Source organism: Malaclemys terrapin, chromosome 16 (assembly GCF_027887155.1).
Source record: "Malaclemys terrapin pileata isolate rMalTer1 chromosome 16, rMalTer1.hap1, whole genome shotgun sequence".
NCBI classification, from domain to species: domain Eukaryota; kingdom Metazoa; phylum Chordata; order Testudines; family Emydidae; genus Malaclemys; species Malaclemys terrapin.
Window position 1 is genome coordinate 6838638 of NC_071520.1, and position 27447 is coordinate 6866084.

The 27447-nt window shown below is 49.0% G+C and overlaps 1 protein-coding gene across 1 annotated transcript in view; it reads right to left on the reverse strand.

The window, feature by feature from the left end:
- Nucleotides 1-1015: 1015 nt before the first annotated feature.
- Nucleotides 1016-27447, reverse strand: part of RBM19 (RNA binding motif protein 19) — a 114523-nt gene continuing 88091 nt past the window's right edge. The window contains exons 24-25 of the mRNA XM_054006694.1: nucleotides 20262-20382; nucleotides 1016-1837 (exon numbers count right to left, since the gene is read on the reverse strand). Of these exons, the coding sequence (XP_053862669.1) occupies nucleotides 20294-20382 (89 nt within the window). The 3' untranslated portion in view covers nucleotides 1016-1837; nucleotides 20262-20293. The remainder of the gene's footprint in view (nucleotides 1838-20261; nucleotides 20383-27447) is intronic.

Genomic DNA, 27447 nt, shown 5'->3' on the forward strand with positions numbered 1-27447 from the left:
CACCCCATCATGCAGATGATTAATAAAGATGCTGAACAAAACCGTCCCCAGGACCGACCCTCTTGGACTCTATTGAAAAATCTCCGCCTAGATTAATATCCACTAAGTCTTCACCACCTCTAGATTGCCTGCTGTGACCTCACTCCTGGGTGTGCATCTTTTAGACCGTCAGCTCTTTGGAGCTGGCACTGGGACTAGTTTTGTGCACTAGGCAGTGCCACATGCACAGTCAATGCTAACCACACCACTATGCCCATCTCTAGTTTAACCACTTCATGCGAAGAGTAAATGACCTCTACACAACTACGATTGATCCGCCACGCCCAAGGAGTTACCTCTGAGATGACCTGGTTCTTTCTCAGATGACACAGTACCTCTGAGTAGAGACTTGGGGTAGGATTTTCAAAAAGCACTTGCTCAGCGTTGGCCCAACTCGTACCATTGATTTCAATGGAAGCAAACCGCCATTTAAAATTCTCCTTTTAAAACCCGAGCCACCAGCTGTAAGAGTCCCCATCTAAGAGGGCAGGAAACCACGCGCCCTGCGTTTGAGAAAGGGGCAGTGGTGGGGCTACCATCTCCTGAACTAGCGTCTGCCCTACCTGGCCCAGGTTTGTCCCTGTTCAAGGTTGGGCCATGCCTGGTGTCCTGCAGCCGCTTCCCACTTGATGCTCAGAACGGGATTTTCAAAAGCACTGTGCATCCGCCTAACGCTGCTTCCCAGTGATCTGAATGACAAAACGCCCATCGCCTTCAAAGGGAGCAGAGTTAGGTCAATGCTGAGTGCATCAGAAACCCCTTCAATAAAGATGGGAACGAACTGAGACCACATCCCAAGCTCTGGAATCATTTTAGGCAGCCACAAGATGTAACCTTCCAGGGAAGCCTTAAGGCACCTTCCCAGGGAGCAAGCGGACACTGTGACTGGAGATCGTACTGGGCTCACGTCCACTCCCTTGGGAAACCAGGCAAATCTGGCCAACAGCAGAGAGAAGGGTTTTTTTTTAAAGCTATGCAGTGATAAAACATATATATAATAGAACATTTGCAGCCAACACATGTGATCTGTTGCATCCTCTGTTAGCCAGAGCAGTTTTGCCGTAAGACAGCAATTCCCAGGGGGAAGGGGGCGAAGTGAAATACTTTATCAGCCGTGTACATATGTAAACCACTACCCCCGGTTGAAAAGCAAAAGCCTCTTTTCTTTTGAAACCGGGGAAGGGAAGGGCCACTGCTGGCTGCGAGCGTGGACAGAAATGACAGGCTCAGAGATGAACACGAATATTTTCACCTTCCTCGTGGGCTCGGATAAACACCCAGTTGTGGTTAATAGAAATAAAAAGGGATTCACCTGCTTTTAGTAACAGTCTTGAATTTTTTTTTTTAAATGTACACGGATGTTTTTTAAATTATTCAAGCAGTGGGAACAATCGGTTACAAAAGTGAGCGACTGATGTTCCCTTGAGGGGTAGCGTTCTCCAGCTGAAGGGCCAGCTCCCCAGATTGCAATGCTGGTGGGGGTGCGCCTCGCTGAGGTGAAGGAGTTAATGTTCTAGCCTGAAATCCTTCTCTGGTTTAACGGGGCCCTCCACAGGTGCACGTGGACTGGCATGCGTTGCTCGCAGATGAAAAAGGCTAGTCTTCCACCTGCAGATTCAAGGTGCATTTCCCTTTTGGGTTTAAAAGCCTGGCTACCAGACCTGTGTCTGAAGCAAGAATTGGTCCTCTGGTTTAAAGGCCTGGTGTAGCAGGTTCAGATGGCAACAAATCTTCTTGGTTGCAGAATACAGAGGTGGATGGATGCCACTCGCTCTCTCTGTGTCCATCAGCAGACGACCTGAAGGAACAGAAAAAACAAAACAAAAACCCATGTAGCATTGTTACCTTTCATCACTGTTTAGAAAGCAGGACAGAATGTCCTGCCACCAAATACACACACAGCAGAGGCCAATGTGCAAATAGCATCAGCAGCGTGGAGGTGGGGGGAGGCTGAAAGTGACCAGACCAATGCACCTGAAAGCAGCCAGCCCTTCTGCTGGGGGCAAAGAAACACGGACCCCCTAAGTGAAGTTTCCAAAGCCACGCCCACTAAGTGAAATGCCCATTAAACATGAACACTGCTGCTCCCCAATTCTAGGGAAAAGTTTTAATCCACACAAAATAAAGGTAAGCAAAAGGGATGGAGGAGGAGAGAGAGAATGAGAAAGAAAGGGGAGGGAGTGAAAGCGCACACGCGCGTACCCATCTGGGCAATGCATCACATTGAAATTGCCCTGCATTAAAAATTCACCAGCCAGTGAATTTTCAAGGGATTTGTAGTAATTAGATGACAAAATGCTGGCAAATCTCAGGCTTGCCGAAGATGTTACTCAGGGGTCAAAGACTCGACACTTTTGGCTGGGTAATTTGTAAGTGTCAATCACACTCAGCCATCAGAGAGAAAGGAAAGATCTAACGGCTGAATTCTAACTAAGTCCAACGTTCTTGCCTTCAGCCACCCTGTCTGCTATCATCCCCCCTCGCTCCTGCCTTTATCTAATGCAAACGCAGCCACTGCCTCTCGCGAGGGACTCAAGACACAGCAGTTTAAACACAGATTTCTTTTTTAAACTTCCCGTTTTTGATTTTTAAAACCCGGATGCCTGGAGTGAGTGAAACCTGTGCGGTTATTTTCCACGTGGCTAGAAAGACGACTACATGGCAGTAGAATGACAGTCCCTGGGCTCCCCAAATCCCAGTGCCATTTCACCTACTGGCGGAAGAACACATAGCTCACATCCAGGCTTTCTCTAGCTGACCCTCAGCGAGCCCTCGGCCCTGTCTCAGTGGCTGGCAAATCGGGATTTTCTCGTTTAGTCCCTTGCTACGTTCTTAGAATCACTTTTAAACAACGGCCTCTTATCCCACCCCTCAGGCTCCCGGGAGAAAAGAACAAACCAAAACAAAGCATTTGCAGTTTAATTTGCCTCACATGATACAAAACCAAGGTCTACTCGGGCTGTCATGGAAGACCCAGGCCCCGATCCTGCGATGCACACCACCTAGGAGTCCCTTATGCTCAGATGCAGCCCCACTGCATCTGAAGGGGATGAGCATGGATGCAGGGGGTTGGTTGCATGGAGCCCAAGGGGTCTCAGTGAGCAAACCCAGTAATAACTCCTGAGTGCGGTAATCCAGGGAAAACTGCTGCATGAGTGACACCGACCTGACTGAGCGAGTAGGAAAGAGAGGAGTGGATTTACTCCTTTTCTTTACTCACTACCCAGGATACCCTCCACTGACACGGCAGTTCAGTGGAGAGCAAGATGAGGCTTGTAATGCAGAGTCTTATGAAAGGGTCACCAGCTTTCAGTCACCCAGTTATAGACCCAAAGCCAGAGGACGGGTAAAGCACAGAACTGGGGAACAGGGTTTACTGGGCTCAGTTCTTGGCTCTGTTACAGACTTCCGGAGCCAAACTCTGTTCTCACTCACACCCGGCTCCCTCCTAAGTAACTCCACTTTAACCCACGTTGTAGTGGCTTCCATTTTAGGGTCTTGACTCAAACTTGGACGAACTGGTGCTCTATCCTGCAAGATGCAGCGAAGCACGTACGCACGTGCTTATCCCCTTTGACGTCGGTGGGATCCCTCAGGGGCTTACATTTAAGCACACGCTTCGGAGCTTGGCTGGATCTGGGCCAGAACTCAGCACCTTGCAGCCTTTGAGCCACACAACATCCCTGAGAGGGATAAACTCCATTTTACAGATGGGGAAATGGAGACGCAGGAAGGTTGGAACGTTTGGCTTGAATGTGGGTACTTGCAGTTAAGCACCTAAATCAAGTGTCTTGATTGTCCACAGCGCCCAGTGGCTTTGATGGGACCCGTGGAAGCTCAGCAAGCTCAACTGATTCAGGTGCCCATCGTCAGGCATTCAGTTTTGAAAGTGTTGATTTAAGTGGCTTGGCCAAGGTCCCATCATCATCACCATGGCAAAGGCCTAAGGGGCATAGCTCCTTGCAGACTAAACATCACCTGGATCGATCTCTAGCTACGGCTTTAAGGTGGTCTGGCTGGATATTTAGCGTATGTCCATCACTGGTGATCTTAGTGCATCACCGAAGCTTTCAGCCAAGGTCCCCCATGGAGTCACATTCTATTCTCATCTACTACTAGCATAACCCCAGAAGCTGCCACTCTTGCCTTGTGAATCATTCCAGGCTCACACACGTTTAAGAGCAGAATTTGACCCAAGAAACCTGTAGTACTGTTGGGCATAGGATCCAGGACTCCTAACTGAAACATCATCCTCTCTCTCGGGGTACACTGGGATCAATGCGTTTCAGATCAGGGATCTGCTGAACCAAACTTCACTCAAGTTTATGGCAATCACCCGACTCCCTTTGATGGAACAGAATCATAGAATCTCAGGCTTGGAAGGGACCTCAGGAGGTATCTAGTCCAACCCCCTGCTCAAAGCAGGACCAATCCCCAACTAAATCATCCCAGCCAGGGCTTTGTCAAGCCGGGCCTTAAAAACCTCTAAGGAAGGAGATTCCACCACCTCCCTAGGTAACCCATTCCAGTGCTTCACCACCCGCCTGGTGAAAAAGTTTTTCCTAATATCCAAACTAAACCTCCCCCAATGCAACTTGAGACCACTGCTCCTTGTTCTGTCATAACAACCCTATAATTCATAGCTGCTTATTCACACCATGTTCGAGATACAACAAAGAACTGATTGATTCACAAGAGTGTGTAGAAGTTATTTTAGGTCACCAAAAATCACAGGGGTGCGTGTCTAGTTGCATTCACTTCGCCCACGTTTTGTGTGTTTAAAGGATGTCATTGCCCACTCTCTAAACCCTGTGGCTCACATCTGTTTCCGGACTGCCAGCAAGGAAGAAGGAAAAGTGTGAGGAGAGGTAAAGACTGAGGAGGTGAAGGTGTAGGACTGTCAAATAGCAGAGGCTGGGTGCTGTGGCAAAGACGACACAATCTAGGGGAACTGGGCTTATACAGAGGGGACAATTTGGGCACCAAAACACCAAGAATTTTAGTGTGGGTGCAGCTGACCCATCAGACAGATCCCAGGGCAGAGCAGTCCTACTATATGCGACAAAGAATTCCCAAAATACTAAAAAAATCGAAGTCTTAGAAAAACAGTCCTCTTCCTCGATCCCCCCTGTGGGCTAAGTTTTGTAAGATTCAGCTTGTTTTGAAACACAAGAACAGAAGAAAATTACATTTGAAAAGAAGAGACACACTTTTGTGTAGCAATCTTGCCAAATCTCACCGTAGGATGGCGCGACCGTTATATCAGTGGTAACCCAGCCAAACGGCATTCTGTTGATCTCGGCCCATAGAAATGCCCTACGTAAATGACCTAAGGGGACTGTTAACGTTGGTCTAGGTTTTGCCTTAATCTAAAAAGTAATTTAACAGCTGTGAAATGCTGCCCAACAACAGAGCAGATGAGAGTTGGGGCTATTTTTGCTAGCCAACAGCAGCATTTTAGTTCTGTTATAAACATTTAAATAGCATTAATTTTGTGTTAGGGCACCTAGAACGTTGCAAAGGTGTCTTTTTTATTGTGATTTACATTGAAGGACATATAAGCAAACATGCCAAGCACACATGCTGGCAGGTAGATGAGGGCAGAGCTAAGGTTGTGTTGGGTATTTTATCTCTGCAGTTTCCATAGTTCCTTCCCTTTTTTCAGTGGAACTTTAACTTTGAATTTCTTGGCTTTCAGCCATTTGTGTTTTTATACTACAACATTCCACGAAGGGTTTTTTCCCCCCTCCCTGTAAGTTATTGATAAATATTTACAACTTTAACTCAATGAATTTTTCCCTTGGGAATAGATAAAATATGGATCTGGCCCCATATACACACCCACATGCGCACAGCGAGTGAAAGAACCAAGCCACTTGCTGTGATATCCCATTGATGATCTATCAGACCAGACCCTGGTCCCTGGGAGATGCTTTCTAGAATTGCAAAGGAGCCGGCCAATGGAATATACTCTGCATTTGATGTCTTTTAGGCTTCAGTTGAGCAAAACACTCAGGATAAAGTTTTCAAAAGGATGTAGGTGATTTAGGAGTTTAAGCTCTACTGAAAGACTCTTGGAATCTGAATAAGACTCAGGCCTGATCTGCACTACAATGTTGCTCCCACCAATGTAAGCCCCCCACTAAATCAACTGCATGAGAGGCGTAGCACTTAGGTCGCTCACAGTCAACAAAAGGAGCTAGGATGGCCATGCAAAACAATTTCGTAGTGTAGACTTTCCCGTAGGCTCATAAGTACCTGCGTCACTTTTAAAAATAGGTCTTAAGCTGCTAAGTCACTTAGGTATTTTAGAAAATGTTACCCTTAAAAACATGCTTAACTTTAACTACATGCTAGAGTCGCACTGACTTCAAAAAGATTTGAGCGTGTGCTTAAGAAACTGCTGCACTGAACTGGGACCTTGACCCCCTTAAGAAATATTCATACAGGGAGACAAAGGCAGCATGACTTGCAGCCACGGAATAAGGGCTCAGGATGCATGTTTAGGTGTGACTAAGCAGGAGTGATCCTCCAGCCTCTTCCTGCAGTTCCAGGAACATACCGATTGCCACATGGGATCAGTCCAGTGCAGTCTCCGGCCTGACAGTGGCCAGGACCAGCTCTTTCAGAGCAGTCCCAGAAACCTTGCAGGAGACAACTTCGGAAAATCCTGCCTATGGAGGAAGTTCTGCCCTAGTCCCTGCCAGTCAGAGGTCGTTGTATGTCCTGGAACAGGCGGATATAATAAAACCCATTGTTTTTTTCAAGGACTCTGTTTCATCCTATTGTACATCATCCACTCCCCTCCTCTTACAACCCTCAAACTCTTCACTTCCTGCACCCTTTGGTTCTTGCCATCACGGCTTGACAAAAGATAATTCAGCAGGGCTTCAATCTAACATTGTGGCTGTCTCCCAACAGCAGCCAATGCAAAATGTATCAGAGAAATTTCCCAACACCTCCTATAAATACACCTCCATGTGCCACAATGTACCAAGGGAGGAAGTTCCTTCCTAAACTCAGTCCGTTGATGGTTTTATAGTCTGGGATGAGGATGAAAGCTCATCTGATTGCATCCCTGTGAAAAGCCACATGCTAGTCTTATTCACAGGTCTAATTTTTTATTAAAAATGTCACCAAGAGGTTTGACTCAGCAGTATCCTGCCTCAGTGAGTTCCACAAGTTAAAAAGGGAAATAGTTTTATATGCAATTATTAGTTTTATATTTATTGCCATTGAGTGCCCTCCTTTATTATAACGGAGTACACGGGCAACAAACAAGCCTTTCTGGGCACAATTCCCTATTATATGTACACCTCATCTCAGCTCCGCTTGCTCATCTTTCCAATGACACATTTATGTTTATAAGCAGTGCTGTGTGCAATCATTTACACAGTACCTTTGTTCAACCTGGTGCCCCAGTCTTAGAGCATTATAGTGAACTGATGGGGACTGCTCCATCACTTGTGACACATGCAGTAGACCTGCAGAACAGTAGGAGGGTACTGAGAGGCAGCCATACACTCTTGCATTCTGCTGCTGCACACCATCGTCTCAAGCTGCACTGCCATGGTTTGATGCCCTCACAGCCTCTTGTGTGAATTACAGCCTTGTGCTCCCAACTCCTTTATTCTCTCTCTGGCTGGTGAAGGTAATGGCAAGAAGAAAGGAGAATTCATGGCTGAGGGGGACAGTGGAGGTCAAAGGTTCTGGAGTTCCAATATTTCGTTATCTTCTGGTGTGACATAGGGAAGAGAACGAGCCCTTTTCAACCTTTACTCCACAGTTCATAGTTCAGATAATTCTGGCCTAGCCTAGGAGGACTATATGGTGGTTTGAGGAGAGACTGAGGTTCCTAGATTAGTGAATATCTTCTGTACTGACTCAGAGCTCCATAGGCCCAACAGATCAGGGTTTCTCTGGGAGCTAGACAACTCAAGGCGAATAGTAACAACTGTACCACAAAGGGATAAGAGTCTGGTCGCCATTCCTTTCCTCTGGATCGACTGGGTGTGTACATGGCCTCAACTCTAGCTGGAGAGCCAGCGTCACTACCAAGGGCAACCCAGCACACAGTACAGGACGCGTCCGCTACTCCCTGAACAGACTGCTGAGGCACTCACCCCGAAGTTGGGCTTTTTAAAGAGCCTGGCAGATTCTGCTGGTCAGGCTAGAACACCTTCCTCCCTGCCCCAAAAACACATGCGCACTGAATTCAGAAAAACCATCACTTCATAGGTGTTAAGTCCAGAAGGAACCATTCTGATCATTTAGCTCGACCTCCCAGAGAATGCCGGATCATTTAAAGAGCTGGAGACCTCTCGCTCAGTTTGGTTTGGGGTATTCGTTCATTCCCGAGGAACAACAAAGGCTGGCTCAAATATACTTGGAGAGAACCACGGGGCCATTTCCTACCTCTCCCTGCTCCTCCACCAAGGCTCCTAACCTCACCACGGAGAACGGCAGCTCAATTCGAGAGCTCACTCTAGAATGCATGGAGCTACTGCACCAGCTCCGGCGCAGATGCTGAAGTCAAATACCGAAGGCAGTTGCTGCCAATGCCCTCAGGAGGAATGTTAAGATGTCTGCCTTCCACACTCGCCCCTTCCATTTCCATGCCTTGCTGACAGATTTTTATGTTATTTCGTCCGCGTACGGCACTGGTTTGCATATTTCACCGATTCAGGTCACATCGTGTACACATATGCCTCAGCCAACGTTTGTTGATATTCTCACTACCTCTCTCCTAGTTCCAGTTTGGGGTGAAAGCCTTCCTTATTAGCCAATTTGGATACCCATTTACTGTGAATTACTGAGCCTGATTATTATTCATGAATGGATAAATCTGAAATCTCAGTCTCTGCCATGCGATTTTTCTCCCTCTCGAATGCATATATTTAGGGAAAACAGGAGGCAGTGTGTATCACTCTCTCTCTCACACACACACACACACACACACACACACACACCCCATAGAAGGAAAATCTGGACAGTGGCTTTTCACAGCCCTAATTTACTTGTTAACCAGTATACCTGGATCTGCCCCAATCAGCACTGATGTTCACTTAGATGGGACACAGTATGCAGGTGGACGCTAGCATTGTGTTACCTGCAGGCACGGAGGGGGTGAGATGAGGGATGCTTTAAACCGGAGCAGGAATGGAAACTGGAGGTTACGGGACAGAGAGCCAACACCACCCAGGAGCTCAGAAAATTGGAGCATTTTGACTGCTGGGTGCAGGAGGCTTAAGAACACATTCCAGCCCCATGCACACAGCACCGGCTTATGACACGGAGAGTGAAAGTCCAACAAGGCAGGAGTAGTTTCGGGCTGCCATGCAATCTTCTATAATTGATGCCAGGTTCTCCAGCAGGGTAGGCAGAGGGTTTTTAAAATTTAAAGGGCATAAATAATGATGAAAGAACGTAATTACTAGCTAAGGAAAGAGTCCAAAACGCTACATAAAAAAAAAAAAAAAAACCCCAAAGAAATCACAGCGCACCTGCACAAACAACGGGGACTTGTACTGTGGACCGCACAATAATCATCACTGGCACTTACTGCATGCAGCCGTTTCCAGCCGGAGAGACACAAGGTATTTTATAGATGGGGAAACTGAGACACCGAGGTTAAGCAACTTGACTACCGCCACATTTCCTAGCTGCCCTTGCAGTCAAAGGGAATGAGGGAGGCAGTGTGGCCTAATGGATAAAGCGTTGGACTAGACTCAGGAGACTTGCGCTCTACTCCTAGCTCTTCCACCAGCCTGCTGAGTGACCTTGGGCAAGTCACTTCACCTCCCTGTGCCTCAGTTTCCTCATCTGTAAAAATGGGGATGACAATCCAGACCTCGTCTGTAAAGTGCTTTGAGATCTACTGGTGAAGTCAGGCATTATTAGTATTTTTCTAAACTAGAGCTCGCTCATGGGTGGGGAATACCGCAGGCTCTTCCATAGCTGACCTTTGAGAGACTTTGGTAACTTCAGCTGAAACACCAAGTTGCCTGCTTCAACCTGCAATTATTGTGCAGCTACAGGGAACCTGACAGGCTGGGGACCTGGGCTGGACCCCTACATCTTCACCTACAGATTGGAGTATTTGCACGCCTCAACAGGAGGCATCCTCTTCGGAAAATCTGGCACATGGTTTGCAATTGCTTTGAGAATCCAGCGGTACCCAAAATGGGAGAGAATGCATGGGATGTGCGTGCTGCTCAGAGAAGTGCAAAAAGAGCTAAGTCGCAAGGAGTGATGTGGCCACCTTTTCCTTTGTGGGTTGTTGAGCAGAGCAGGCAGGGTTACAGAGGAGTAACACAGAGGAGAATGACCATCGGCACCGACCCACAGGACTAAAGAGCTTACACACACCCTTGCAGGATCCAGCAGCTGGCTGGCGCTCGGACGTGGGAAGGCAGTGAGTGTGCTGCAACAACGCGGCAAGCTGCAAGTTCTTCCTTCATCCCCAGCAAAGGGCAGGGAAACAACGTTCACCGTGTCCGCTGCACTGGTTTCTTTGAATTCTGCCTAGAGGTGTAGGTAGGGTCTTGTGACAGAATACACCCCTGAATTCACTGCCTACACAATACTGTAATATCTTTGTACAAGGTATTTCTTGTCAGGTTTCATTTGAAAACTCATAATTTGCTACTCAGTATTGTCCTGATCAAATGGGTGTGGCAACACTGTATGTGAAGTTATAAGATTCCCCAGCCTGATGCTAAGAGTGCATGTTCAAGATCCACATAGCACCAAACTGGTCCAAAAGGCCTGTCTCGAACAAAAGAGCGCATGTTTGCCTTAATTTGCATGTAAGCAGTAATCAGAGTTAACAAGCAGGAAGGCAAAACCAAGGAGGCTCAGACGGGGGAAAAAACCCAGCAGGGAACATCCTTCCACACAGACACTGTCCCCTAGTTTCCAGATGGAAATGTTTTTCAAAAGGGGGATGGAAACTATAAAAAGAGGCTAACACCCCAAGCCACCCCTCTTTCTCTCCCTGCTCACCTCATTTCTGCATCTAAGACGACAAAAGGAAACTGCCCCTGAACTCTGGGGGCGGGGTCCTGACCTGAAGGTTTGGTCAGTAATCTGCTGGAGCAGGAGGTGTGACAGTTTGCTTTGGAAATGAGATAGTTTTTTAAGTAGATACTAAAAAGCCTTTTATCTTTATTTTTCTTGTAACCATTTCTGACTTTTATGCCTCATGACTTGTACTCACTTAAAATCTTTGTGTAGTTAATAAACTTCTTTTACTGTTTTATCTAATCCAGGGGGTTTAAGTTGAAGTGTCTGGGTAACTCTCGTTAAGATAATAAGCTGGTATAGGATTGCCTTAAAGGAATAACAGACTTAAAATATTTGCCCTGTCCAGGTGAGGGCTGGGCAGTCCAGGACACACATTTCTGGGAGAAGATCCGGGACTAGGGGTGTCCTGGGGCCACCCTGCAGTATAACCCAGGCTGGTGAGAGAGAGTGTAACCGGCAGACTGCAGTTACATACAGACACTCAGGGTGTGGCTTGCACGCTGGAAGGCTGTTTGTGAGCGGCCCAGGTGGGAGCTACTTCAGCAAGGCATTGTAAGACATCCAAGGTTGCAGGGCAGGGATGACACAGCCCTCCGCCGGTCTGGATTGTGCCCCAGTATGTCACAGGCCTTTATTCAGTTAGCCAAACGGGTGCTGGGTTTTCAGGTTCTCCCTTCTGTAAAGGTACAGCTGGAATAGAGCCCAGAGCAGCCAAAATCCACAACATATGCTCCGGCCAGGGCAAATGCAGTAGAGATATGAAGAAATCACCTGGACCTAGGTACCAGAGTGATGCAAGGACACACACACACACACACACACACAGATCATCAAGCTTTCTTGAGTAGGCAGCAATACAAGGTGTCACGGGGTCACCGGGTGATGCTCTGGAACTACTCCATACGAAGCCAGTCAGGACTCTGGGGAAGCCTCCTCCCTCTGAGCAGACTGTCGCTAGGGCAAGACGCTTACACAGCTTCGACCTTGCTGGGTCTGACCTCAGAGCATTGAGCATCACCTTCCTCACGGGCACTTCCCGCAGCGAGTCTGCCTGGGCAGGGCTCCTGGGGAAGCCAGAGGGCCCTGCACCCCAACTCCGCAGTGACTCTCAGCCAGCAGGAACACAATATAGAACAGAACTTGTTAGCACAGAAATCAATGACTTTCAGCCAAGTCCATCTTGGTGAGTCCTGTGCCAGACGCCCTGGAATTCCCCTCTTCCAGGCCCCGCAAGCAGACTGCCCAGCTTCCAGCCACCTGACCTCCAACACGCCCACCGCTCCTCCTCCTCGTCTCTGTCCTGCTTCCTGGGCAAAACGTGTCACCTGGTCGCATCCCCCGCCTGGGTGTCTCAGGTTATGAAAGGCACCGGCCATAGCCTATGTGCAGACAGCTGGGCAGCCTCACCTGCCCCGAGGGCCTCAGCAAAAAAATCACCCCCCCAATTCCCACCACCGAAATATTGGTGCAGTACACAGGGAAACTGAGGTACACGCAGGATTAGTATAGGACAGTAAGACTCGCATGCAACACAAGATGAATAAAAGCCCTCGTCGTCACACCAGGGTACAGCATGGGAAACAACAGCACAGCAGGCCTGGATGCTGGTTTAACATCTACATGCGGATTGCAGGCTATCCCCTGTGGTTTCCCTTCTGTCGGGGGTATGGGATGGATCAGAGAAACCCCACAGACCCTGGCCAAAATTTTTCAGAAGTGGTTTGTGATTTTGGATGCCCAATTTAAGTTGATTTTCAGGAACTGCTGAGCACTTAAAATTCATAACCCTTTAAGATGCCCCAAAAATAGGGGCACTCAAAATCACTGTTGAAAATCTCGGCTGATAGGTTTATTACGGTCTGTATTAAGCCGGTATTATTGTTGTCCCATAGTAGGTACTGCTGCCACTGAGGCCTTTGGCAATGGGCAGTTATGCATTAAAGCTCAGTTACATGAAACCATATTACTTTATCTAACTCAGTAAAAAGGCTCAATTCTAATAAAACCCTGTCCCCGTCATCACCGCCCTCTCTGTGGTCTTTGGGCTCCAGTTCTCTTCTTCCCAACACACAACTGAGCTGGAGTCTTAGCTGGGGTAAATCAGCAGAATTCAATGGACCTATGCCAATTTACTCCACCGGAGGATCTGACTGACAACACTTCATTTAAATATATATTTATTTGTTCTGTGATCCATGACGGGGGCCGCTAGGTACCACCGTAAAACAAATAATAAATAATACTAATAATTCCCAGCCAAAACCAATACATTAAGATGGAGGTCATGTTGAGAATGCACGTAAGGCTAAAAATCAATATAGGGATATTTGGGGAATTAACGATAAGGGAAATGAGAAGAGTTTGTATTATTCCATCATTAGGTTCATTTGAGACCAAAAAAGGTCTTACGATGGGTGCTAAATTTCTTAAAGGACACATTTACAATTTCATTTCAATTCAAACTAATTAATGGATATACTTGTACGTTGTCAGAAAATCCCTTTTGAGTAAGTGCTGTAATTTCAGGGGCAGACTTCATGGTGTTCTTCTTACATAACAAAGAAGTTGAATCCTTGCTCCAAGAGTAAAAATCAACTCAAATTGTACCATGGAGCTGTGATCAGCACCTCCATAATATTTTCTCTCTCTCTCACACACACACACAAAACTGCGTAGCTGTGATCAGCGCCTCCATAACAATACACACATATGTACATACACGCATACATATATTATATATGTATATACAGGTAAAAGCTTCCCCCACCAACATTAAAGAGATTTGTTTGAAACTAAATTGTCTGAAAAATTGGCCGATGCCAACTGCTGAATGAGATAAGTATCATTAAGGGAAAAGAAAGTCTTCATTACTTTCAAAGAGGAAAAGCCTGTACACCAATGGGGAATAACATGTTTTAAAACATATCAAAGGGTTAAATTAATTTTCATTAAAATTTAAATGCGAGAAGGCTCCCTTCCCCCCCTCCCCTGCGCCTTTGAACGTTTGACTGGCAACCATTTCATATTTCAATCTCGGCAGAACAAATTGAATTAGATGTTGAAACCAAACTCTGCTCTGTTCTCTAAAGCCTACATGCTCTGCTTGCGCTAATCCTTTTCGTTGCTGCTACACAGCACAGAGACGCTCAGCAAGAAATCTGCCCTGCCATAAAAGACAATAAGAAAGGAAGGGGGGAGGGACACCCAACAAACCCACAACCCCGTCAAGCCTTGCTTAAGTTGTCTTCCACATGTGCTTTAAAAAGGCAGGAGTCAGAACCCCCATTCTGACCCCCACCAGTTGTCATCAGGATAGAATGGATATCAACTATTTGTCGTCTTTCCACTCCTCTACTCGCTCCCTAGCCATACCTTTTAAAAAATCATTTAAAATGAACCAGAATCTCGACTTATCTTTTACATGATTTCCACCCCCCCCCCCCACCCAGCCTTCTAGTTCTCATTTCCAAATATGCAAATTCCATCTGCACAAGCCAATTGGAAACTTCCCCATCAAAAGATGCATCTCTACCCAGCCTGTCTTCTCAATTTCATGCCGTGAAATCATCATAATCTTGATGACCTCACAGCTATCGGAGATCAATAATAGGGCTTTCTCTTTGTTTTTCCCTCCCCAAAGGCACAGTAGATAAAGGTACCATGGACTGAGCGGGAGACAGGAATGCCACAATGGTTATTAATCATGGATATCACTGTAGCTCTTAGGAGTCTGGTCATGATCCAGATCCCATTGTGCCAGGAGTTGTACAAACCCAGAGCAAGAAGATGGTGCCCCTGCCTCAAAGAGCTTCCAATCAGTCTTAACCCCATCCCTCTTCCTGACAAACTGACACACCACTTTAACCTTTCCGTGCCTCAGTTTACCAATCTGCAACATGAGGGCAATGTCCATCCTTCCTCTTAAGAGTGTTGGGAGAATCCATGTTTGCACAGGGCGAAGCACTGCATAAGGGCTACAGTGACATTTAGTGCACTAGTCTTGCTCCACTGCAGAGATGAACCTAAATCTTGGGCGTCAAGCAAAAGTGAGTTTGCCTATTACCAAGTGGACGTTTGGTCAAGTAACAAAACCACCAATGCAGTTCACAGATTCCTAGATTCCAAGGCCAGAAGGGACCACTGTGATCATCTAGTCTGACCTCCTGCGTAACCTCCTGCCAGAGACCTGCCCCACGATAACTCCTAGAGACGAGCTTTTAGCAAAACATCCCATCTTGACTGTAAAAATTGTCAGTGATGGAGAATCCACCACGACCCTTGGTAAAATGATTCCAGTGGTTAATGACCCTCACTGTTAAAAGTTGACCCCTTATTTCCAGTCTGAATTTGTCGAGCTTCCACTTCCAACCCCTGGATCACCTTCACCCTTTCGCTGCTATTTGAAGAGTCCATTATTCAATACTTGTTCCCCATGTAGATACTTAACAGTCCAGTTCGGCATGACTGGAGCTGCAGGCAACATTAAAGGGATGATGGTAGAACCTTTGTTCCCGGTGCCTACAAAGGACTGGAAGGGCAGAATGCTCTGGATCAAGCCAGAAGTACATGGGGAGAGCTCTGTGTCTATTGTTGCCAGACTCTACCCTGCCTGTGCAATTCCCGGCTCTAACCAATGCTCACCGTCCTTTCCCCTCATGCTGCTCCCTCCCCACCCCCAAGTCTCTCCTCTTGCTCCCTTCTCAAGAGGAAGGTGTTAACAGCAGATGCATCTGGAGGCATCCTTATATTAGAGCCATTCCAAAAGGACAAATGGTATCTCAAGGCCCTGTACTTATTCCAGACGCACAGCATGGAGCAGACAGTTATTTAACCCAACTTGGATTATTCCTGTGGTCATGTAGCCACCTTTCCTTTCATCAGCAGAGCCCTGATGCTGAGTGTGCTTCCGTCACAAACGGGAGCCCGGGAAGGCAGACATATTAGAAAGGTTATTGGTCAGCTGCAGGCCCAGATGTGTTTTGAGTCACTATTCAGGAGGCCACCGGTGTTGTGGGTTTAACAAAAGTCCAATAATAAGTAAGGTTATGAGCATCCCACTGCTAGGCGTATTGGTAAGAGTCTTGCAACAATAGACAGCTATCACAGAGAAAAACAGCCTCTCTCACACTAATACATATCACACAAAATCAACACATGCCACTAAGAGCTGGCAGACTATCTGCGCACACAAGGGGCTAGTTCTGAGAACACAGCTAAGACTGAAAGAGTGTGTGTGGGGGGACCTTTTCCTTAGAAATATTAAAACTAGACCAGGCAAAGCAATTGAAAACTAGGGCGCACCCCAGGATTGGCAGGGAGAGCAGATGCCCTAATTGGCCTTCGTCATCCCGTGACACCTGGGTAACCTCAAGAGGTTTATGAGCAGGTGCCTTTCCTGACCTGTTCTACTCACACAGTCCTCAGAGCAGGTAACATTTTCAAAAGCACGTAGATGACTTAGGAGCCTAATTTTCAACTTAAGTTAATGGAACGTCAGACCCCAAGACATTTTGAAAATTGTGCCCAGTCTGAGCTCATTCCTTTGTTGGGTTTTGCTTTACCATCAGAGAAAACAACTCAGGGACATGGCTTTGCCTCTTTTGATTCTGGAAGTCGCTCTGGGAATCAGGGGAATTGGAAGAAAGACACTCTTGGTTCCACTGCAGGAGGAAGAAATTCGGAATGACTCAGGCCTCTTTCGGAGACAAAGTTCGGACAATGCGTGTTGCTCTTGTGGCGAACAAGTCTGACTCGGGGGGTCTCCACTGTTGGAAGTCACTTTTGTGATGGGTCTGTGCAATGACCATATGTGGTGGTCACTAACTGCCTGTTCACAAGTCTGATTCCTGGGAGGTGACGGGCCACTGGTGTTACCCTATTCTGATGGCACCTGTTCCAGAAGTCGATGGCTTTGAGGCAGGGGGGTGAGGAGTGGGCACCCCCTTGCTTGTTTATCCAGCACATGGTCATCATGTTGTCTGCGACGATCACCACGACTGAGTTTTGGAGAAGAAGCAGGAATGGCATACAGGCCACTCTGATGGCTGAGTTCTGGGATGTGCACATGCAGCCCCCTGTTGTTTGGGAACCAGGTGACTCAGATCTACAGGTGGTGCAAGTGAGCTCTCCATCCTGTCTCTGACACATCTGTGATGAAGACCTTTGCTGGGGAGGGGACTGAGAACGGAAACCCTTTTCAAGTGTTTGAGGGTGTCAGCCAGCTCCTACTGACATGATACAGTACTTCCACCTTCTTGTCTACCAGGGGTTTCACTGGAGAATCGACTGCCCTGAACCAGAGCTGGCAAGTGGCACCATGTACATGTTGAGGTGGCTGCTGGACTCAGCTGCATCGGTGGCCCCAGTGCTGGGTGATTGGCATCAATGTCATCAGTGCTGACTTTGACGGGGTTTTCTTCCTGCCTTTCTTCTCACTGCTAGACCCCAGGATGCAGTGTCTGCTCAGAGAAGAACTTGCTGAGGGTCACCCCATGGGTTCCTCGGAGGCGGATGTCTCCTCCAGGCTGAGGTGACAGGCATCAACTGCTTGAGCAGGTGAAGTCTGAGCCAATGTCCCAGGGCGCACGAATCCCTGTGCCATTGACGAGAGGGATGAGTTCATTGTAGGTCGGGTAGAGCCCAAACCCCGAAGGCTTGGAGTCCACCATGGCAGTTAGCATGAAACACCCTGCCCTGCTGTGCCCGGGTGGGTGTCTCTTGATCTTTTTCTCTTAGTTTTGGAATGTCCCGTTTCAAAGAATTAACAACGGAGGAAAGCGATGCAAGTCTCTTTACAAAACTAATGAGTTTGAAGCTCACGAAAGAGCAGTGGGTCGGACAGTCGCCAGGAACCATGTCGCTGCCGAGTCAGAGAACGGAGGGACCGTGACCTCTCAGCTCTTCATGCCCTCACACAGGAGCGTGAGGTGGCATAGGGCATGTGTACAGCCCTGATGGATGTTGCTCCTCAAAAACATCTGATGGAGTGCCTGAGGGGCCAGTGCACCTACAGCGGGAGCCGCATTGACACATCATTAAGGAAGAAATGAAAGTCATTGCACTTAAATACACACACAAATTTCTGATTGGTGCAACAATTTGAAGCACTGTCTTGCGCACGTCTGCACATGCAGAAGGTGAAAATGCAGCCACGTCTAGCCACCTGCACTGAAGAGGAGTTTACGATAAATCTACCCAATTAAAAAATAATCCCCAAATAAATGTCTCCCTAGAAACTCAGCAACCAAAAAACCAACTATATGAATAGAATATTAAGTTAAACCTGAAAACGTGCAGTGGAAGGCTGGAATTCACATTAAGGGTGAAATGTGCCATCCGTATCTGTCCCCCACACCATAAGCAAATGCACATAAAAAAAATCTGTAGCAGCCACTGTCCTTGCACGAGCACCACTGGTTGTGGGCACTAGTGCTGGGTGAGCAGGATTTGCTGCGGGGGCGCGGGATTTGCTGCGGGGAGCTATAACCTGCAATCGCAGGCAAAGAAGGGTGCAGCAGGCCTGGCTTATTTATTAGCGTGCAATGGTTTCCACAGAAGCTGTTCCATCCTCCCTAGAGCCTTCGGGACTTTGTCCCCTCCCTGTGCCCCACGCCAGGGAGCAATGCCAATTACCACTCAAGGCAGCATGAACAAGACACTCTAAGTAGCTTACCAGTCAAAGAAAGAAGGCAGTGCAACATCTTGAATCCTATTACATGCCACTTTGGGGCTAGGTGGCTTTTGTTTTGTGTCACAGCGTTTCACTTCCATCCTACTTTGCCAGAGAATTTAGCCCTGATGAGAAGCATCAGACTGACAAGCCTTCTCTGCACAGAGCCGGCATATCTGGGCATGGTACCCACACACTGGCTCACCACGATACACAGAGTGTTCAGCCCTCTGGGTCAGAGGAGCTCACTGTCTGTGTCCCACACTCCATCTCTGGCCTCTCTGCTGAGATGGCGAGAGGTCCAATTGGATTTCATTGCGATGGAGCGGCAGCTACCTGCCCACTAGAAACGGGACTAAGATCTCAGTCTCGTTTCATCCCTGCGACGCTTTTGCTCGCTGCAAACCCGAGACTCTAGAGGGGACTGGCTGCATGCTGCGAGCCCTGAGCTAGCCAAACCCCTCCAATACGACAGCCGTCTAGAGCAGTTTGTAGCAGGTGACTGTAGAATGCCACAGCGGTGTCTGAACAGCACAGCTGTCATCCAGCCCCGTGGTAACATCTCAGTGACCTTGAGGTGCCTGGTCCCTACAGATAGAGCGAGGCGGTGCAAGTCAGCGGTGGCGGTAGGAGAAAGGAGATTGCCAAGCTACCCATTTTGTGGCAACAGCTGCTGGCTGGTCTCTGGCAGGCTCTTTTGGCAGCCCATCTGTTTCCTCGAACGGAGCAGGGGCAGGTGAGGGAGAATTCGGTCTTCTCCAGCTCCACCCCCTTTCCTCTCAAAGCCACGTGAAAGCACATAAAGCGAGCAGTCTGGTGACCGATTTCACCCCAAAGCCCAAACGTGGCACCAGAACTGGACCCGGTTCTGATCCATCACCCCAGTATCATGACAAAAAAACTGGCGAGAGGGTGACAGGTTGCACACGGGGGCATCGCAAACCAGTCAAGAACTGCTTCCAGCTAATGGAACAACCAGCCGTTGAAGCAGTGCCATCTGGTAAGTGAGAGTCGGGACTGCTAGGGTCTTCTCCGATCTCTGCAACTGACCTGCTGAGAGACCTCAGTCATGACACTTAATACCGGCGGTGGACTTAATGTTTCTAAAGTGCTTTGGGAAGTTTGGATGAGAGGAGCTAGATAACCAGGGAAGAGCAGGGGCTGTTTCCACACGGAAAGGAAACCTGCCCTTTGCTTCTATAAGAGCTGCCACTCGCTGTAGCCAAAAGGCCCATGCGCCTTGGAAAAGACCAGGCAAGCAGTGGGCTGTGACCTCTGAGTCTCTGCTAAGCAGCTTATTTTACCCTTACCCTGAATCCTCCCCCATCCCCATTTGTCTTTTTGGACCAGCTGTTGCATCCAGGCCAACACGAAGACTAACTCTGAGGCAGGGCCTGCCGTCTTTGTACAGCACCTAACGCAATGGGACCCTGATCCTTGACTGGAGCTCCTAGGCGCTACCGTAATAGAAATAATAAAACAACTGAATTTTGAGAGGACCTGTCCCCGCCCTGCGTGGAACACATACCCTCAGACTCCAGACAGCAGCCGATGAGTCTGCTAGTCGCCTGCATCGTCATCCCCGTCCTCCTCCAGCTGCTCCAGGATTTCGTCCAAAGCCACAGCACGCTTCTTCTTCTTTGGGGAATCTGTGCAGGCCCAGATGGCAGAGGAGAGGGCGGGGTGAGAGAAGACAGACACAATTAAAAGACATGCATCTGCACCTCACTGCAGCCAGCTTCTGAGGGGCATTCCCAACCCCTGCCCAGGCTGAGCAGTGCACAGGGCTGGCAACCGGGTTCAAACGCTTCAGAGCCCGGTGCTGCCACACCTGGGATTAGAACGCGGGCGTTCCTAGCTCTCAGGCCTGAGCTCTGATCACGTCTCTCCACCCCAGACAAGCTGAAAGGGTCTCCTCTCACCTTTAGAGGAGCAGAAGGCCAAGTGAGCCTGCACCCTGGTCTCTGCTCCATGGGGCCTGGGGCAGGATGTGGGAAGGAAGAGAACGGGCTGTGGAAGCGTCCGCACTGCTCTGACTCTTGTGGGGTTGTCTTTGTAGCAGTGGGGAGGGCAGGGCAGGAGAGGGCTCCTAGGGAGTCCGTCTCCTTCCACTTGCTGCCCTGTAGGATGAGTGTGTGTTGGGGGGCGATGGGAGGGGATTGCAGATCATCCCCCGTTCTCCTCTCTGACAAGGGAGAACACTTGTGCCCTATGGGGGGCAGCCAGATGTCATTCGTGCGTGCGGAGCCTATCAGAGGGGCTCATCACAGGAAGCAAAGGGGTGAAGAGCAGGAGAGAGGGGCAGCACACCTGGTCTCAGCGAGATGAGAGCACATGGAGGGGGATACTGACCCGGGGAGAGGAGGGGGGCAAGGCAACCGGCAGCTTCCCCGCCAGGATAATGTCCCCTGGACGGCGTGCAGAGGAGGGATGCTGGCTGCCCCGATCCCCCGGGATGCGTACGCCATCCTCGTTAGCTCCCTCTCCCCCGCTCTAGCTCTCCTGAGCAGCTCGTCTTTAAAGCCCTCAACTATCATTTGCTTCTTCGTAATAATCAGGCTCTGGCAGTGCACAATGGCCTCTGGAAATTGAATTTGCAGGGAGGTAATGGGAGCTGTGGCAGCGGCGGCAGCCGGAAACAGAAGGGCAGGTGCGGCAAAGCATGAACTAAATGCCTGTCACTCTCTTGGCTGATGTTAACGACGCTGGGGCTGTGCCATGCAGACGCAGCCTGATTTCGACCCACTCCCCAATAAGGGGCGCTCCCTGGGGCCGGGTGTTCCAGGGGGTGGCGAGCGACAGCTACGCCTCACTGCCTCCAAAGCCAGCGGGAGATTTAACCCCTCTCCTGCTGCGGCCCCTGCGGTGACAGGCCTTTGTTTGGAAGCAAACGCCCACATTGCTTTAAAGTAGTATGCAGTGGGATGCCTTGCAGTGCCCACTCCTTTGATGTACCCTGATCTACTGAATCCATTTATACAGGAGCACGGCTCATGGGCATTTAAGCCCCCATGAGGCATTCAAGTCAGGACTGAGGGTCCCACTGCTATTTGTCAGGGAGGAGGTGGATGATCCACCCAGGACAGGGCTACGTGCTACATTTGTGTGTCCACGGGCCAGCAATGTGGATTGATCACGAACGTTACACGAGCTGTGCTGGCTAGTTGGGATTTGTCATGTAAATCACATGGGGCTTTTCCGTCTCCATGTTGGATCATGGCACCAGCACCTGGGGTGAGCCCTCTTGTGTACACCGTTAACGGTGGCTTTCTTTGGAAGGTGCGACATTAGGGATAACCCGCCTGGGCGATATGCTTGCCAAGAGTGAACCCAGAGGAGAGCGAGCGTGGCCAGAGTGAATTCATTTCAAGCTCCAGGAGAGCATCCGTGGAAAAATTATCACCCAGCTTAGTGACACCAGCCAAGGGAGACCTTTAGCCCTGTTTGCTGAGGAAAGACAGACAAGCTACCCCCCCTCCTCCCATGAGGAAGCGCACCTCCACATGGAGAACAGCTGTTTAAATCCGGCTCTCAGACATCAAAAGCCTCGCTGGGTTTCTCAAACAAACAAACATACCGTAGGACTGAAGAAAGGTGTAAAATAAATAAATGGAACAAGCTGTGCATTTTCTTTTAGTATTACAGCTGCTGCCGAAGATAAACAACAAGGAAATGTCACAAAGCATCAATACAGAAGAAATTAACCTGACAAAAGCTCACACCCCTTCTTTCCCCCCTTAAACAATTTTGCATTTCTGGAGTTCCCATCTAATGATTTTATTTTTCAATTAATTCCTTGACAGAATGCCAGAATTTCTCCCTCGACTTCTATACTTTAGGAATGCTGTGGGAGACAGGCGAAGGGGAGGGGAGATGGGGGGGGGAGGGGGAAGAGGAATTCTCCTGCTATGGCTTCCGCTCAGCGTCAGACCCCTGGAGACAGGAGGAAGGCTAGAATGATCTATTAAGAGAGCAACCCTCCCATTGTTAAAGTGAGACATAAGGCTGCAGCTGTGTCTTGCTTAAACTTGACAAGGAAACGTGTGACGAACTGAAACATCTGAAATTCTGGAACCTCACAGCCACCAGTAACCTTAACTCTGCCCTAGGATCCTTACCCGATCGCCATCTACGGCCCCCCTAATACTACCCAATCCCACAGTCATCTTTGACTCATCTCAGATCACCTTTCTACTAATTTTCAGGGATGTCAGAATTAGCCCAGCCTGCTACCTGGGTGTTTCCCCAATCTCCCTCCCCTGCACACACAAAACCCTCTCACCCAAGTGTGGTGATGGTTTCAACTTAGGCTAGCTGGGGCAGCAGGGCTTTCACTGGGGCTGTAACCCACCTGCTTTTCAGTGAGGACACAGGCTAAGCCACTCAAGTGCTGAAAGTCCTCTAGTGCCTTCCCTCAATTCACCCTGTGTGCCCACAAGGACAGACAAGTTCTCCTACAATTAAAAAAAAACAAAAAAACCATACAGCGGCTCAGCTCACTGAAGTGCGAAGAACCCTGGGATGTGCCCCAGAAGTCCTAATGACACACACGCAACACTAGGGAGGACACTGTAACTTGAGGTCACACTTCACTCTGTTATTGAGAAACAGGGATAACGTGCTCTCCATATACGTGCACCGAGTCCAACTGGTACTTTGCGCTCCACACTGCATAAAGCGGGAAGAGGTACGGTTACCCTCCGACCACCATCCTCAGCGTTAACTCATATGTAGCGCACAGTGAGCACACAGGGCTGGGTTCAGATTTCAGGGGTGACTCAGGAGTACCTTTGCTGATGATAGCGGAGTTATACCAGAGTAAAGGAGATCAGAAGCAAGCTGCATATGTCTAGGGGAACCAAGAACTGGAGACAGATGCTGTCGATCAGAAGGCTGCTGATGGAACCTTAACTAGAAACATTAACTCCAAATTTCCAAAATTTAAAGCAGCCCTAATCATCCTTGTGTTGCTTTTTGGTGTCTAAACGGGTTATACCTTATATTACGGTTATAGTCATAGTTGTAAAGGGTTAGCAATTGATGGGCAGCTGTTTTAATAAACAGCAAATTGTCAAAAATTAAACATGTCATTCGGTTGCTTATAGCCACGGCTCGTCAATTAAACCTTCTACTGATACATTTATCTAACACTTACCACCCCTATCAGCATATCATCTGATCACTTATTGACCCTTTATAAGCTACTCATCACAGACAAAAAATGAGTTAAAAGAACGTTGCAAAGTCAAACGCTCAAAACAATAGGAACGGCCGGAATCGAGGTTCCACAGGGCAACCCAAACATGGCCCCTTTGTGTGTATTATAATAGCGTAGGAAGCCTGAGGGTCTCATCTTGCTCTCCCTCAAAAGATCAACATCACCGCTTATCCCAGCCCAGATCTGGGGTTATCGCTTAGCTTGACTAGTTCCTCAGGAGCACAGGATGTAGACAGAGGGCACTGCATCAGGCAGCGTTCAAGTGTTTGCCTAGGCACTTCACATTCACCTCCGGGTCACTCCTCAGCTTCCAACGCTGCGCAGTGTGCCTGGAAGCTTACCAAACCTGGGCCCCAACGCCCCACGCTGGAGAAGGTAGTTCCACCACTGGTGGCTCTTCGTGGTAATACCACGCCAGCTGCTTGACTACCTAGGCTTGTGCGAGAGGTGCGTTTAGGGGGACGGGGAAAAAAGAGGAGCACAGGCAGCAGCCGCACTGTAATGGTGGCGGTATAAAAGAGGGAGACAGGCGGTCCTCAGCCTTCCATTTGTCTGAGGAATTTACATGACTGTCATCCCTACGGCATCTGAGCACCCCTGTGCGGTAGGGCAGGGCTAATGTCCCGTTGTACAGAGAGGAAACTGAGGCACAGACACACTGTAACTTGCTCAAGGTTACAAAAGAAGGGGGGGGGCAGGGAATTGAATCTGGGTCTCCCAAGTCCCACTGGACCTTCCACCCTCCTACACTGTTACCCTAACCTGCTAAAGTGCCTATAAACAGCGGCTGAAACATCATGGGTCTCACTGGCAGGCCTGTGGGCTTTGTAAAATCTGTCCTTCAATATCCAAAGTTACCTCCAGTGCTTTGCATCCCTTCTGCTGCCTGAGAGAGAACTTGCATGGCCTCCAACAGTTTGAATTTTAATTCTGAATAATTAAAATCACAGCTGAAAGCAGAAACTCATTGAAACGCCACTCTGCACAAACGCCCAGCATAGAAACCGGCCGACTCTTTGCTGTTTTGCAGACAGAACTGGGATTTGGCCAACGTCGCACGGGAAGCTGGTGGCAGAGTCGGGAAGAGAATCCAAGAGTCCTGACACCCCTGTAGTAGCTACTACAGCTCCGGCTCCCCAGAAATGAGTACGTGCCAAGGTATACATAGCTGTAGCAGGGAGATTTCAGCAGCTGGGCATAGACAGCTGAAGTGTCTTGAGAGGGGCTGCACAGAGCATTGGGAATGGGACCCTATCCGGGAGAGAGCTTCTCCACCTCCTTGCAGGGGGACTGGCCAGCTAAGGGGATGAGTGATGGGAACGCAGAGCCTTCCGCCTCTAGGTCGTCAGCTGCAATCTAGCTCAGATCACTGCGAATGAACGTTTCCACCACCCGACGGTGATTTGGTGGCCTCTGAAAAATAAGTCTGTCGCCACAGTCCAAGCCCTAGTAGGCAAGTGTGTACATCATCACGTCCCTTGCAACTGGCAACAACAAGCAGCGTCTGCAGACGTGCCCGGGAACAAAAGGGCCACAGCTGCCGTCAAACCATCGGCGAGCTCTACTGTACTGTGCAGGGTGGAGGCAAAGCACATTGATAGGGCTGCAGGTGTGGGACGCTTTCCCATGCCATACTGCTCTGTGGGTAGAGGAGTTCCATCTGCAGCGCTGCCAAGACAGCACCTTGGATCAGCATCAAATGAAAACAATATAATAAAATACAAGCTGCCAGCGAGGATCCCCCCACACACACACACACTTGCCCTGATGCAATGTAGAAGAGATCTGGGTTCAAGTCCTGGCTCTGCCACCGACTTCTTGAGTGACTCTGGGTGAGTCTCAACCTCTCTGCTTATTTAGAATGTGAGCTCTTCAGGGCAGGGACTGCTTCTTCCTATGTGTCTGTACAGCACCCAGCACAATGGGGCCCTGTTCTCAGTGTGGGTGTCCAGCTGCATATGTTAGAGGCAGGCGCTAACTCCCCACATAAGCAGGCCCTTGCTCTCCAGACTAGGAACTCCCAGAGAGGATGCAGGCAGGCAGCTGCTGGAAACGCACATAACCATTTGCGCACCTTCTAAAAAAGGGAAGCAAATTGGTTTGACTTTGGTGCATGCGCCGCGGCTCTGCTGCTCCAAGCTGGTTAAGGTTTGCCTGCTAACGATGCCATTTGCTTCCTTTAGACAATAGCAAAAGCCGACGGGGGCGGGGGCTAACAGGGAATTACCATGGGATTAGCACATGGCGGGGTTGAGGCTGTCACACTAATCCGGCAGGGTTTTACTCTCTGGCTACGGCACATGTTTGCATTGGTTACAGATGCTCTGAAAAACAAAACCAAACCAGAGGCATAAAGCAGAGGGGAAGGGAGATACATACTGGTGAAATGAAAACAAACACGGGCGCTGAGGAGCTCTTCAAACACTATTACAGGTGGGGTCTCTACAATGCATCTAGCAAAGGTGGCCACCAAAAAGCCTCTAAAAAAAACCTTCCAAAGGACGCAAGGATGACAACACTGGATTTGATAGTCACAGGAAGTACCACTGGGCCAGATCCCTAGCTGGTGTAAGTTGGTGCAGCTCCATTGATGCAGATTGTAAATAATGGGCCAGATCCTGTTAGCATCAATGGAGGATTACATCATCTCAGGATCTGACCCATTCTTTACATTAGCCCCACAGCCTTCTGCAGAGGATCTGGCCGGTCACGTCTGTTCACACCACAGCCTCCTGCAGAACGAGAGGAACTGGTTATAAAATGTTGCTGCTTCGCTGCCTTGTTTTTTTCTATGCCTCTTTAGCACTGAAACATGAAACAAATCCCCTGCCATACCGCGCCCCCACCCCCCACATGCTTTCCATTTGGACGTACCCATCACCCCTACACACACCCACGCTCGCCGCCCGCATCTTTCCAATGAAAAGTCACTCTTTCCCTCTCCTCAGCTTAGCGCGAAATTCCCCCTCCCGTCAGTTTAATTCTTTGATCGATGGGGAAGAGCAGGAAAAACGGCCCTGCGCAGCTGGCCTTCCAAGTTACCCCTGGCAGGAGATCGCCGGCCCCGCTGGTGACGGCTGAGTGAAATGTTTGCGGAGCACAGAGAACACAAGTCAATAGTAATTTAGCTGGATTGGGAGCAAGTACCTTCCCTGCACGGATTGCAGCTCCCGGGAGAGAGGGAGTGTGTGCAGGATATTACCGGCTCGCTCGGAAATAGTTCCAAAACACCACCTGCCAGAGCGAGAGAGGCCGAGGGAGGCTGGCAGGCCGACACCGGTGGTACTGCTGTCTGGAATCACAAAGGCTACCGAAGGCAAGAGGGGGTTGTGTCTGGTCATAGATGTGTCCCCCTCTCTGAGGCATCACCTCCTCTGGGAACTGACTGGACAGACCAGACTCCATGAAAGCATCCACAACCCCCATTTTCCAAAGGCCACGGGAGGACTGGAGTGGTGACAGCGAGGTGCACCCCAAAATGAGCCGGGCTCAGCTC